Genomic DNA, 14,654 nt, shown 5'->3' with positions numbered 1-14,654 from the left:
GCTGCAAAACGTTCCTGGAATAATGAGGAAGCTTCGGGCTCATATTGATCATGTTAAACTATCTATGGGTTCTGATTCGTTTGTTTTCAGTCTCTAATATCAGTGGTCATCCGTAAGTTCGTAACTTCTTTTTTGTATTGTATTCCGGCTCATCATATGGTATTCTGTTCCGCAATATTTGTTACTCACCATTAATATCTTGCATAAACTAATTAATATTTGGACTTCTTATTACTATGTGGCATTTCATATCTTCTATACATGTATAAGGTTTTTTAAATATGTATACTAAATGCATGTGAGAATTTTGTCGATTGATTATGAGCCGTTCAATTTGTCTATTGTTCATAAGAAAAATTTGTACTCCTATTCCAAAAGAGATTATATAAACGGCACTTCATAAACCAGTAATCGAGTTGATTACACAATTCACAAATCAATCTTCACAGTTTTTATCCTAAGGTCATATACAGCAAAACGAGGGCTTTGAGGCTTCCTAGCAAGTTGTCCAAATAGAGGACGTGAATGGTTGAACTAGAAGGTCATACGCCGCCCAAGACACTAGTTGGGTAGATCATGACAGCAAGAATTTATGTTATAAAGCAGGTGGTATCAAACTCGGCTCGTTTATGCCATGTTTTGAATTCTACCACTTTTACAAGTGAAGAATGTTGCTTCGTGCACAAAGGAGCAAGTTCGAGCCTAACTCAATTTACTTAGTTTGGAGATCGACTCGTGTGATATCAGTTTCTACATTTCTCTTAAGAGAAGTCAAGATAGAATATGTCAAACTTGACATCTTCATGAGCATGCTTTTTTCTTTTGTTTTCTTTTGTACAGTTTGGCAACTTGAAGAAATCAATAGTTCTAAATGAATTTAGCCGATGCAAATTTCGTCTGCCTGTAGATGGGGTGAAACTGGTTTCAACTTAACAATATAAAACACCGCCAAAACCATTCATTTGACATCTTTCTTTGTTAGCTTTCTACATAGTACATTTACAAAAGCTGGGGTATGTGTCTAATCCCCGCGTTAGTTTTTATAAACGGCGGATAAAGTAGTCAAGTTTTAAAGTTTAGGTATTATCAAATAAAAATTAAGAAAAATAAAGGCTACTAAGCGTGACAATCGAGAGCTTGAGCCGGCTCTTCGTAAATATCTGATAAGCAACGAGGGTTTCAGTAAAATATCCTTCTGCATCGCGTCTACTCGTCGTGTCCAACCCCGCGAAATGAACAGATTTTGGGCTTTCACTTCCTCCTCCCCCTGCCTAAGGCGAACTCTGCACGATATCCGGTTAAAGGGACGCGGAAAATTTCGGCAATTGTAGGGTTTTCTTCATCTGGCAGCACGATGCAGGCGGCACGTGCAGGAGCTCGTCTCTTCCGGCCGGCGTGTAACCTTGCACGCGCCGGCGGGGCAGTAGGGGGGCGTGCCGCCCAGCCGAGCAGTAGGGTCTTCTCGGTAGCGGCGTACGCTTCTCCTGCGACGTTCTTGGAGAAGACGGAGGTCGTGGATCGAGTCAATGGGCTTATCAGATCCATCCCTTTCATTGATCCCGCGAAGGCAAGTTTATGTTCTTTTTCGCCTTGGTTTTGTGGTTATGAAATTTCTTCACTTCTTTTCATGTTGCCGTCTCTGTTGTTGCGAATGGATTATTTCTTTTAATTTGTGCTTTTGTGTGCGTAATTGAAGGAAATGTGTGAGAAATCATGCATATGTTAAATTGTTAATTAAGGTGATCCGTAACCTGGAAGAGTCCTGTAGTATCTACTACTGGATCGAAAGATGCATCTCTGGTTGGTTTATTGCTATGTTGAACTTCAACAGCCTTGATGTACTTTTTGCATGTTGAATTGAAGGAAAAAACATAGCATGGTCACAGCAAACTCTAGGTATAACGTATAACTCTTCTAGTCGCGCATTTGGTGGAATTGTTTCATTAAACACCTTTACTGCTTTCTCCACATCTTGTTGATGGGGCATCTAGATTTTGCCCTTGCGTTGAAGCATTTCGTCAAATACCTGACAAACGGCCTCCGGCTTTATTTTCTCTTCCATTTAGCTCTTGCCTAGTCAATTCCAGAAAGAATCCCACCACCATGTTGGTGGAAGACAATGTGCTCGGTCACCTGTTCCTTGCGGGCCTCCTATTGTAACCTTTTTTGCTACTCGTCATGCCCAAACCTGTGCTTGGTCTAATTTTGAATTTATCAAACCATTCGTGGGCAACAATCTATATTCTGTGTTCTCAATGTTAGTCACCAAAAGATCAAGCCTATGGAAGAGGCTGTGAACCACAAAAGTGCTATGTTGTTCAGCAACTAGTGCACGTCCTGAAAGCATATTCCATGTTTTGCTTATAAGGAATGATTTCTTCTGCTGTGATTTTCCAACTGCCGCATATCCATAATATGTCTTTGGAGAGGACGATCTCCTTAAATTTCCATTATAAGAATCAGAGTAGCGTACTTGAGCGCCGCAGACAATTGTGACCTCAAATATATATATATATATATACACACACACACACAGATCCATTAACTGATTTGGTTGCCCAGGTAATTTATATCCATTGTCACAGATATTGGAAAATTTTTGAAAATCTTGCGATATTTACTATAATAAGTAAAACAACGGAGAATCTCGGCAAAAATGAATATGTCGCAATTTCTCACGCTTTTTGGATGATTTTTCACCTTTATTAGTTTTTCATTTATTTCATTTTTTTAATTTGCGAGATTTTTTTTCAAGATTTTTCTGAAGTAAAGAATTTTGCCGAAAAATACCTGAGGAAAACCTTGCAATATTTTCCCGAGAATGATATTTATGACAAAGCTTAGAACCACCCGTAAACCTCTACCTCTAATATAACTTGGTTGTCGTTGCAGTGTGGAACACACTCATGGCCTTAGAGTCACCATGTCTATTGCATGGCATGATGGCAAAGAATTTGTATGTTTCAGAAAATTAATTGGATAGAACACTCCATTGTACTTGGAAGTTGTTTAATGCCTCATAAGATTTTGATCCTACAGATTGAGCTTAAGATTCCATGGCTTCAGCTTTTGTATGTGCTGAAGAGGTAGATTCGAACAACTTTAAATACATCAATCAGGAGAATCACATGAAGCATCATATTTTGAAAATGCTTAGTACATTAAGGAGGTAGATGTGCACATCTTTTCTCAATGGTTGGTTTTGGAAGATGCTTGGCACCACATTTAGTTCGTTTCAGTTCAAGGTCTTGCAGATTGTACTTGTAGAACAGCAAGAACCATTAGTCTATGTATGACTGTCCTCCGCGGTTGAAGATCTTGACCACATAGATAATCGATTTGGTAAAATGTGTATGTTGTATTACTCTTAATGTTTTGGAACAATGTGATGAAGTGACTCAAGTGAGCTTTTTTTATTGATAAAGTATTAGGAAAGAAACTGAATATTGTCCATTTGGTCATCTTGTATCTTGACTGAACCTGGTGTTTGCTTTGCCTATTTGATGATAAACTTAAGCTCTTCTAAAATGGGTTTCGAGGTTTCTTCTTTGAAATAACATTTAGCATGTCACGATCTGACCAGCCTTTACTTTCTGTTTTGCTTTTCTTTTGGTTAAAGGTGACAACTAGTATTGTTGGCTTTGATCCATTAGTAGAACTAGTCACTTTATGCTCCGGATTTTGTTTTATATTATATCATTCCTGAATATAACTCTTACTAGAAAAACTAGCATAGGTGGTTATGCTGAAGCTTTTGCACTTCACCAAAAACAAAAAGTCATTTCTGGTAGCTTTACCCAATATTGTAAACTGCATATCATGACCTGCACCAATCATGCCAATAGTTACGCCACATCATAATCGACTGTAACATATGATAAATGTATTGTAAATTTATTTTTAATGTTAATAAATTAAACAGTGAAACATAGAAAAAATAGAAAAGAATCAGGGAAAATGAAGAAAAGCATGTATCTATAAAAAACATGTCTCACATAATATAGGCTTATAGAAATGAACATTCATCGCTTTAACATAAAAATTATGATAATGTATGTCATAACAAATCAATATATACATTTAAAGTCTCATACATCACAAGGTGAACTTCTTCAATGCAAATGACAAATGATCTACGTTTTGAGCCACAGGAAATCGGGGGAAGTCAAAAGCCTTTATTTTTTTCAACAGCCAACAGTTAATCTAGCAGGCAGAAATCTAGCTTCAAATCCACATTTTTTTCTTCAAAGTGGAAAGATTTCCCTCACACTCAACTCTTAAGAGTGTGTAGGAATTGGATGAAGAAAGTTTTTGAAACCGAAAAGGACAAATTGGGGTTCAAGTGCCCTTTTTTTTTTCTAGCCGACCCTGTATAACAGCAACTGGACGTATTGCTCGGTGTTGTACCATATGGGGCCCTATCATAAGATATGGTGTGATACAGGTAAGGTACATACACCCCATATCTTGTTATGAGGGTGTATTGTCTTACAAACATTAAGGGCTACTATCTGTATGGCCATATGATACATAAAATGTTGGTGTTTTTTTCATGCTTATTATTTTCTGACAATTTCATTAACTATATTGATGCACATTGAATTGAATAAGCCATATGGCCTTTTTAACCATCTAAATTCAACTAGAGGCAGCATTTTCGAGAGTGCTATAAAGTGAGTGCCATTCCCATCGGTCAAAAAGTCAGCAGTGCTTTATTGCCAAAATAACTCCAATTGGTATTATCGGGAAAATTTCTCGTCACCAAGAAAAATATCTTGCAAGATTTTCCTTTTCTGGATTTTTTTTTTGTTCATGTATATTTTAAGTCTATATTGTTCTTGTTTGTTCCCTTTATAATTAAAAGATTTCTTATGCAATGTTAAGGGTTAAGGATTTTTAAAAGAGATACTGGAAAACTGATAATTTTATAGTTGTTTCTTTCAGCTTCTGGTCGTTTGAGTTCCCAAGATTTTCTTGAGGAACAGAATACTAAAAAGCAAAACTTCCAGGAAACATCTTCTTAAGAAGTTGCTGAGAATGATGCTTATAGCTCCAGTGACCACCAAAACTTGAGGCATATGTTGTACCTAGGTGCAGTTTTTCAAATTAACATTCTTTCTTTTCGTTTTTTAAAGCTAGGATGGTAATTTTCAAGTTTTTTTAACAGCAAAATTGATAGAAAGATATTTATTAGTTAACAATGGATGATACTTTAAGTTTTTAACAACATCAATAGGTTTTTGTGCACTTTTGTGGTTGTCAAAACCTTTGGCAAGGTTTTAAGTTTTTCCCTTCTCTAAACTATGTTGATGGGAGTTGAAGTATATTCTCAGTGCATCTATCAATTTGCACGGTTGAAACAGCTTTTTTTGTAGTCACAACTAAAAAAATTATCTTTTGCTTCCCCCAAGATCAGTAAGCTGCCATTGAAAGGTATACTGTAAACATGATTCGGTTAGTAGGGAAACTGAAGGAATAAGGAAACCCTGACCTTTTTCTTATTAAGTAGTATCCATTGGTTAAAGGTTTTCCTGTTTCTTGCCACTTCCTTGTTTTCTTTATGAATCACTCACTTCGCAAATGCTGTGAAATTCACTCCTTTATACTTCCCAGGTCACCTATCATCTCGAGTCCAATGCGTCCCTGAATTATTTTCACTTTTTTCTCTCAACTTTGCTTTTGCAAGCATGTCAGAAGTCTCAGAACCAAATGGCTTACAAGAAGTCCAAGTAGTAGTCTCATATTTTTTTCATCCCAGGAAGATTTCTTTTGAGGATTCTTGATGTTAAATTCTTGGACCATTAATTTTGCCTCAAAGGGGCAAATTTCTTTTTTCCTTTTTTTTTTCTACTTTGCCAATCCTTTAAGAAACTTATTGAGGTCAAGGTAATGTGCTAGTCTTGGACATAAAGAAGTCTGTCCACAAGCCTGAATCTTTGACCTTGTAGAAAATGTTATAAATGATAGTATTATCATATTGTGTGATGTATTGAAACAAGAAGATTGTCTTATGTGTGTGTGTGTGTGAGAGAGAGAGAGAGAGAGAGAGAGGGAATAAGGAACACATATTTACGGGCATCCATGTATTTGATTAAAGAATTATTTTTTATTCATTTCAGTAGATATGCACTTCAGGCACTTGTCCATTTGGATCTCATTTAGATAAGTAGAAACAGGGCCCACACAATTACATGATAGGCTTGTCCAGTTTATTGCTCTACCTGAGTTTTGAAAACCTAAGGCATCCTCAGCTAAACCGAATACACCAAAGGGAGCATTGTGATTGACCCATTGCGTTCATTCACTAGAAAGTAGCTGTCAATTTTTTGTGCATGACTTGGTTCTTTTCTGAGTCGTTGCATGAAAAATAAGAAATCCAAATAAAAGAAGAAAACAATACATGCTAACCATTACCTACCACCAGCTTGGAAAAGCACTAGGATAGAAGTATGGCCCTCGGGAACATGATCTAGTTTGCTATAAAGGAAAAGGCTTGAAATGAAAGACCCTAGCACCACTAATGGCTTTGACAAGCTTGTAGCTGTTAGTTTGTTCCTATTTGTATCTTACAATCTACAGTGCACCATTATATCCTTGTGCACCTTACAGAAATTATTGTTTGAGGCCATTAGTAGTGCTACAAGGATATTCTGGTCATTGTTGGCCTATACTAGTCATGCAGCGCCACAAAATGTGTATTTATGTTGATAAACAGTTTCAGACACTTATATACCGGTTTGTTTATGGATGTAGCTGTTAAATTGTTCCTCATCCTTTAAATATCAAGCAAATTCATGCAACTAGAGGGGTTATGTTCTACCCGTATACTATATGGCAAAAGATGCTTTCCAATTTGCTGCAGGTCTTATTTTTGGCCTAAGCCAAGCTGTGTATTTTGCTGACTTTGCACCACTCACTTAATTTTGTTATTTAAGGTTTAAGCCCGCTAACAAATGATCTTCATTTTTGCATGCACTAGGTCTGCAACTCACAATCTTGGCTTGCTTTCTTGGAAGGAGCCACCAAGAACATGCCAAATTACAGCTAGTTCACTTGTCTTAAGTAAAATCAGGTCTATGGTTTCATCTGCGTTCCATGATTTCTTGCAGGTGACTCCAACAGCCAATTTGGAAAAGGATTTGCAGTTGGACATGTTGGACACTGTAGAAGTTATGATAGCTGTGGAAGAAGAATTTGCCATAGACATACCAAACAGTGAAGCTGACAAAATTTCTACTGTTTCTCAGCTCATTGACTACATTGCATCTCATCCACAGGCCAAATAGGGGCCACTTTCAGTGGAGAACCTTTAGTTTGTCAAGATGAACACTTCATTCTGCCCTTCGCAATGCCATTCAACTATTTGTAATAAATTCTCACTGTTCTGGTCCACAAAAAGAACCATGTCAGTCTTTGGTTTGAATCTTCTTGAATGGGATGGTAAATGAATTCACCTCTTCTAGAAAAAAAGAAGAAGGAAAAATAGCAGACATTGTTTTTCTTTTCGTAATTAATCACCCCTTTTGTATTTCCCTCCTAAAAGCTCGTCTTATTCCCACTGAAGAAGGTGGTCTTTAGAGAAAGCCAAGAGCCACGATGCCTTTGATCGAACACATGCGGTTTTGCTGGTTTCTAGCAATGCATGAGCCAAAGTGCCATCTGGGGTGTGTCAGATGGCATCTTTCTGGCCTCATGAAAGGAACTGGTGCCGGAGATGAGGTCCGCATGATGATTTCAGCCCTAATTTAAAACCTTGGGCATGCCAGTGAGGCTAGAGGATCAGACTCAAACTGCCTCAGAAAGCCGCCCAATGCAATGTACAGAACCTCGATGATATATTCATGGAGCAATTTGGTGATGATTCCGATTGTAGCCCTGCCATTTGCAGCGGAGTGAGACGAGTGGACCATTAAATTGTACTAATGTGCTTGATGATTTGAGGCTCATATGCAGAAGATTAAACATGAAGTCGTATGAGAATGATGGGAATCTTCTGTTCCTTGGTCGTTGATTTCAAAGATGAAAATGCATCGATTCTCTTTTCAAGCTTTCCCTTATTGATGCTCTTTTTTCCTGTTGTCATAAATGTTCTTCCTGGGCCATCTTCAAAGGAAAGGAGAGAAGAATTATGGTTTCCACTGTTCCTTGGTTTTAGCTCCGGCCAGAGTAGAGCAGACGAGAAAGTGACAAAAAACCGGGAACTCCTCTGCAACAATAGCTGCAGTTTGTTGTAAGAATGACAGAGCAGAAGGGAGGAGTAGAATGGTACTAAAAATGAACAGTATCCTTTTTACCTTTTCTGTTGCGAGGGGGAGCAAAATGATGTGCTTTCTGCTGGCCTGATGGATCTACTGAGAAAACCCAGCAGATTTTTTGGTGCCTCAGATTGTTTTAGAAACCAATGCGCAGATTGCAGATCCCCCCCTTGGATCGTGTTGTGGCTGTGGCTACCCCGCTTTTATGCAATCTCTGTTGCTATTCGTAAGACGTAAATGTAGCATGGATTTGGAAAGGGCTCTATGCTGGGAGTGGTAGGTTGTAGAAAGCGTTGGCCAGACAGAAACATTTTACACTTGGTGGTTAGGAACGTGAGGTTGTAGTCGGGTAACGCAGAATTTTTGAATTGAGGCACTGGATGCGAGTCTTCTGGAGCAAGTTCTGTAAAGAGAGGAACTCAAAAAGTATGCTTGAGGTGCCCAAAGGGCCATAACCTAGCTGGTCGGGTTAGTAAGGATTTATTCATCAGATTTTCATGGGTACTATTGCTTTATACTATAAAAGGTATCATATGCTATTCTTGAGTTGAAAGGCATTACCATAATTTTACTGATATGTCGATACAGTTCCCAATCCTAATAGCAGAGGACAAGAGAAGGGGCCTCTCACCCTGACCCTGGCAGTGTGGTTCCCTCCTACTCAAACTTTGCTTGGGGTGATCTCATGCATCACCAAAGTCCACTTTTTCTCAGTTGGAAGAAGTAAGGACGAAATTTAAAACGTTGGTATTGACGTTGATAAGTTATTGGTTGACATGGACTTGTTTGTATTTTAGATGTTCATGGAGAATAAAGTACCCTCTTGTTTTATTAGTTGCGTAGGAAGAAAGGGATTGCTATTGCAAATTCTTCAAACATGGCAGCACATCGCATCGTACACCTTTCAGTAGTGAGACAGAACAAGTGCCTCCTGCTTCCATACATGTTTGCAGTCTCCTCCAAGAAATCTTGGCCATGAGAACTTTCATGTTTATTTTAGGACTTGAATGCTTCCACAGAGAGATTATTTGGCATCGATTCTATCGTTCTTGACATGACAGTTTCAAAAGGAAGATTTTTCTATTAATCTATTCTTTTAAGCATTAAGAAAGATGAGATAAACTATGGCATTATCTTTTTGTGGGATGGCTGTTGGCTAAGCATTGATGGTAATGTATAAGTGCAGAAAAATGACCCGTGAACGGGACTTATGACATAATCCTAATCATGGTTTTTATATTTATATGCTATAAATATAAGGTATAGTGACATTTTAAGGTTCAGTAATCGGAGGTCCCAAATGATTACTTAGGGGGGCAGAGAGAGAGAGAGAGAGAAAGAGAAGAAATATGAGGAATCCAAGCAGTCCGAGGATCAAGATTGAGAAGCGGTTATGTAAAGTTTCTGAAAGATTCTTGGAGTGAGGATCAAGTAAGAAGCAAGAAGGATCTTTTTAATGGAAACAACAAAATCTATTCAAGTCTTGTGATTACTAGTACAGAGGTTCTTCAAAATTGGTCTGTATGATTTTAAGATGGCGAAGATTTAGAATCTTAGATTGAAATCTCTAAAGACAGGGGATCACGATTATTACGCGAGAAAAAGAATCAGGACTTCTGATCATAGAAACCTGGGTTGCCATGCTGCAAAAATCGCCCTCTTCCTAAGCACGGATGTTTGGATTCCACTCTTCCGCTTTCAGTTTACTAAGGGGCAGATGATGCTCCAGGGGTTCATTTGGAATTTACCTTATTTTTTGAAACCTGAGGTGGACGGAGATCTTGTTTGTTGAAAAGGAAGTGGTCTCAATCCAAAGGAGGATAAGTACAAAATTGGGCCCCTTTTGGCAAGAGTAACAACATATTATTTTTATTGAGCAAGTTCCTAGTAACGCTACGTTATAATGTTTTAAAAATCTATTCTGATTTTCTGGGCAACAATAATAATGTGTTACCTTTACCAAATAAAACCTAAAAAAAAAATTTAAGCACAAGTTTTTAAAGATCACAAGGCTTTGACCTCAATTTAGTCTGGGTGAAGAGAAAATCTGAAGGCTTTAGAAAAAAAAGGATCAGGGCTTCTTGTTCAAAAGTGGGTTCCCCATGATAAAAAAAAAAAAAAAAAAAAAAACTTTCTCCATAAAGCTCCAAATGTCCGGCAAATCAGGCGATACAGGAACTTTGGAGTTCATGAACTGGGTCTTGCAACTTCATGTCGTATCAGGAGCTCCGAATCATTTTTCTTCTGCAAACGGGCCCCCCCTTTTCCCGAACCCACATCGGGAACTCAAAAAATCTCAAAAAGAATGATTTGCCAGAGTTGACCCGAACACGTAGGGCAGCGGTCAAGCACTTGATCATGAACACTTTCTCCCTCAATCAATGAAGACAAGACCGTTTTGTATGGGACGTTTGATGACGGGTAGACCACAAGTCTACAAGAAGTCAAACGCAGGGCCCCGGGCTCAGGGTGGTGTCTTGGACGAAAATGCCCATGTGAAAAGACTAAACTGCCCATGATGATTAGAGAAGCAGATTGCAGCATACGGCGCGTGAAGGGATTTGGTTGATGATGACTACTAGGATAAAATTTTCGGGATTGTTAAACTGAATGTCCTAAATGCCCCTCGTATCCTGCGGGGAACCCCAATAATTTTAGGGGGTTTTGGTCATTTTCGTTTGTCAGTTCAAAGGAGGGACGGCCTTGTATGCGACTGGACTGCTCTTGGACGACGAATAAATGACTGTTTTGCCCTTCATGGTGCAATCTTCGTTTGGGACGGAAAATTTTTCATTCTGGATCGTTGGACGTCTCAGCGTTTCAAGATCCGCATCATGGTTTCATTGAACGGCCAAGAAAGAACAAGGCGCTCAATCGATCCATTTTGTTTTGCGGGTTTGTTGTTTTGAGTCCTTCTTAATCGAATCCAGGCTCATACTCGTGTTTGGACATGAATTATTTGAAATGGAACCTGAATTTGACCACATGTGATCTAGATTCTGATTCGGATTTGGACTGCTAAACCAAGTCTTCGTCCTATTAGGAGCGGGTCCATTTTCCTTCACTAGATGCCACTAAAAGAATCTGATTTCAAACCCCCAATTGGATCTTACCGACCGTTCAAATCCTTAACCTTCGTTGACGTTCTTCATGTTTTTCGTTTCTTGCTTTTCATTTCTAAATTTAGATAAGCCAAGAGCAAATCCTGCATTGCTCCACCAAAATTGGCAATCTTTCCGTTATCAAATCCTTGAGGCTTCCTTATATAATATATATATCAATGCATCGTGCTCTCCTCGTTAGGCACTGTCGTCGATCAAATGTCCAACTAGAAGATCAATTCAATGTAAACTATCTGAATTCAAAAATCCATAAAATCCAAAACGATCATTATCTTCTGAACTCTTCTATCAAAATAAAGTTTGAAAATTATAACCAAAATTACATCATTTTCTATGTAGTGAGCTTTGATTGGTAACTTCTTTAACATAATACAAGCTTTGAATGTGATAATATTCGAATTTAAGTCTCAACCGAATCTTGTATTGGATTATAGCTTCAATTGGAATTTTTAGCATTTTGAATCCGTCCAGGGATCCAGATCAGGTTAGATATATCCACTCATATTTTTAAATTTTATGAACATATTTAAAAAGTTTTAAATGTAGATTTCAATATGGAGGGTTGCACATGTTAGACTAATGCAGTTTGATTACTTAAGTTGAAGACTTAGCAAATTGCGGAGTGAGTATGAACGTCACACTATCACAAGTAATATCTTCACCGAATAGATGAAATTGAAAGACTGATGACTGTGATTTGAGCTAAGGTAGCATCTTCAGCTGCTGGTAGAAGAGCGCATACATTTGCAGAAGAAACAAAAACGGATGTCAATGCGATTCGTGAGTACTCGGGATAGAGAGCGAACAGAGGAATGATTATAAGGGAAAAAAAAAAGAAAATAAGAAGAAGAATTGATGATGGGGAGCGAGAGAGAGAGAGAAAGAGAGAGCACAGATGCGGTGGCGTCGGGAAGTGCCATGTGATGATGAAATTTTGTTTTCCTTTTGGCCCTCTCCCTCCATCATTGCGAATCTCTCTTCCACCATCATCACCTCCCGCGCTCGCGCTCTCTCTCTCATGCGCGTACAGGGTTCAACGACTTATCTCTGGAAAGAGAGAAACCAGAGGGGCGTTAAAAGGATGATGATGATGACGAAGATTTTATGTTCAGAGGACAGAGAGGCATATGATGATGGTGATGAGTCTGACGCCATGCTCGGCATCCCCTTCATGATCATCATCATCATGCAACCGCCCAAAACGCCGCCTATCCTGCTTTCTTTCCATGATAGTCTTTGCAGATAACCCTCTCTATCTCGTGCTTTCTCTGTTCTTTCCTCTCTATATATGTCCATTCCCCTCGTTAACTCCCTCCACGTCTTCCACATCTTCCTCTACTCTTTCCCTCTTTTCCTCTCAAAAATTTTGAGCTTGGATTGTTTCAGATAAAAGTAGGTGAAGTTTCCATCCCCTCTTTTGCTTCTTTTATATATATATATATTCACCCTTCAAACCTCATGGTTCGTCTGTTAACGGTTCTTCTTTGTCATGGGCTTATTCCTCCACTAACTTCTTTCTTTTCCGATTCTTGATTGAGTTGCGTTGGGTTTCCCCACATGAAGATAATAACTCTTTCTGCCTGTCTTGTAATGTTGGTTTCTGGTTTTCTTTTTCCATCTGGCCTCTGTTTTCCATTTTATTTTAATTGAAGATTGTCTCTTTAACACACTTTTTCTCGCCACCATGCTTTTTCCTCTATTTTATTTATTATGGTACTTCTGATTGATAGTTTGGGCTTGTCCTTTTGTGGCTTTTAATTATTTTTCGCTTCAAAATTGAGCCTAAATATGGAAGTCCTTCGGAAACCAAGAGACTGCAACTTTGATTTGCCATTGGTCCCGTCTTGTTGTATTGCATTTGTTTTCTGAAACTGTACAAGTGAAAGCTAGAATTCACGAAAACGTTACATTGACAGCGTTGTGACTGTCACTTGAATGGAAAACCCGGCTAAATCCCTAGATGACGACATCCCTCAGATACATATGTGATACCAAAAGGATGAGTGTCCTGCTGTCGGATTTCCAAGAAACCAGATCAAGGCAACCAGAAGGTTGCAGTTTAGCTTTCTGGAGTTCATGCCTTCATGGATTTTGGCCACCTTACATTGAACGCCAAGATGACCAAAATCCTGATCTTTGTTGTGCTTGAGGAGTTCATGGTCTTAGTTAAATTAGTCACACGCATCACGCATGAGAGTAAGAATATGGTGGTTTTCTCTGCTTCAATAGAAACCATTAAATAAACTCGGATGCGTGTTACAGAAAGGCCATGTTTCCCATTCTCTTCAAATACTTAATCTGCTCTCAACGGTTTCCATGTTAAGTCCATGCCTGTTTAACTACTTCTACGATGTTGGTATCTTGATAAACGTTTAAAACATATTGCAGCAGCAGGTGTTACCGAGATGGAGAAATTAAACGCTGAACTCTTCATGCAAAACTGCTACATACTCCAAGAGAACGAGAGGCTAAAGAGGCAGGCTCAACTTCTCAACCAAGAAAACCAGGCCCTTCTGTCCCAGCTGAAGCAGAGGCTGACCAATGCCAAGAATGGTGCTGGAAACTCTGCCTCTGGCACCAGTTCAGACACCACCCGCGACCCTCCAAGACCATAGAAGGGCCACCTTTTAGAGTTCTAAGACCTTGTCGGCGGTGGGAATTCTCTGTTGCTGGGCTTTTTGATGATTACGCCTTCATGCAGCTGACTTTAGGAGTATTACTGATGATATATGTATGCGCACTGAAAAGTGAAAAGCCACTGTAGTAGAAGTTTCTCGTGGTAAAGTTGAAAAGCCACTGTGGTAGAAGTTTCTTGTGGTAAAGTAAAAGTGTCAAACTTTTTTGCTTGCATTTTCTTTTCTTTCCTTTCTTTCCCGATGCTTCCTAGGACGCAGGGTCGCCAACTTTTAATCATGATTGGTACCCTGCTACTTAGTAGTTTAGCCTGAAATCCTTTTGGTCTCCTACTTCTACTTGTACTTGCAATAAGGCTGTTAGAAAAGTGATCGCATTGGCTTTTAGTTTTAAAATGTTGATAAAAAAAATTGTAGCCTGTCAAATCTTTTATCTCAAGGTTAAGGCCTTTGAATCCTTGACACTGTGTTAAGGTTGGTCAGGGTAGCAAGGTCGAACCTGGTTGAATGCGGCAGATTGAAGACTGTTTTACATCGTTTATTTGTTGGTATCTGCCATCTGAACAAACGTGGATCAAGATCCAGTCCCCTTTGTAATCCATATCCAATAGTAAATTTAAGCATTGATTCACTTGATCGTTGTT

At 38.8% G+C, this 14,654-nt stretch overlaps 2 protein-coding genes across 2 annotated transcripts; both read left to right on the top strand.

The window, feature by feature from the left end:
- Nucleotides 1-1,218: 1,218 nt before the first annotated feature.
- On the top strand, nt 1,219-7,510 carry LOC116264774 (acyl carrier protein 2, mitochondrial-like). The gene is made up of 2 exons (XM_031645156.2): nt 1,219-1,567; nt 7,110-7,510. The coding sequence occupies exons 1-2, from the start codon at nt 1,355-1,357 to the stop codon at nt 7,284-7,286; spliced, it is 390 nt and encodes a 129-aa protein (XP_031501016.1). The 5' UTR covers nt 1,219-1,354; the 3' UTR covers nt 7,287-7,510.
- Nucleotides 7,511-12,188: 4,678 nt separating this feature from the next.
- LOC116263977 (uncharacterized) lies at nt 12,189-14,464 on the top strand. The gene is made up of 2 exons (XM_031643837.2): nt 12,189-12,513; nt 13,766-14,464. Exons 1-2 carry the CDS (start codon nt 12,273-12,275, stop codon nt 13,990-13,992), a joined length of 468 nt encoding a protein of 155 aa, XP_031499697.1. The 5' UTR covers nt 12,189-12,272; the 3' UTR covers nt 13,993-14,464.
- Nucleotides 14,465-14,654: the final 190 nt, after the last annotated feature.

Source organism: Nymphaea colorata, chromosome 11 (genome assembly GCF_008831285.2).
Source record: "Nymphaea colorata isolate Beijing-Zhang1983 chromosome 11, ASM883128v2, whole genome shotgun sequence".
Taxonomy (NCBI): Eukaryota; Viridiplantae; Streptophyta; class Magnoliopsida; order Nymphaeales; family Nymphaeaceae; genus Nymphaea; species Nymphaea colorata.
This window is presented reverse-complemented; position numbering and strand designations above follow the sequence as displayed.

Bases quoted from the DNA above. Each gene is read 5' to 3' on its own strand.
- LOC116264774 (XM_031645156.2), top strand. From the start codon at position 1,355: ATGCAGGCGGCACGTGCAGGAGCTCGTCTCTTCCGGCCGGCGTGTAAC. The intron at 1,568-7,109 runs GCAAGTTTATGT...GATTTCTTGCAG, and splicing joins CTTTCATTGATCCCGCGAAG to GTGACTCCAACAGCCAATTT.
- LOC116263977 (XM_031643837.2), top strand. From the start codon at position 12,273: ATGCGGTGGCGTCGGGAAGTGCCATGTGATGATGAAATTTTGTTTTCC. The intron at 12,514-13,765 runs GTGATGAGTCTG...AACATATTGCAG, and splicing joins CAGAGAGGCATATGATGATG to CAGCAGGTGTTACCGAGATG.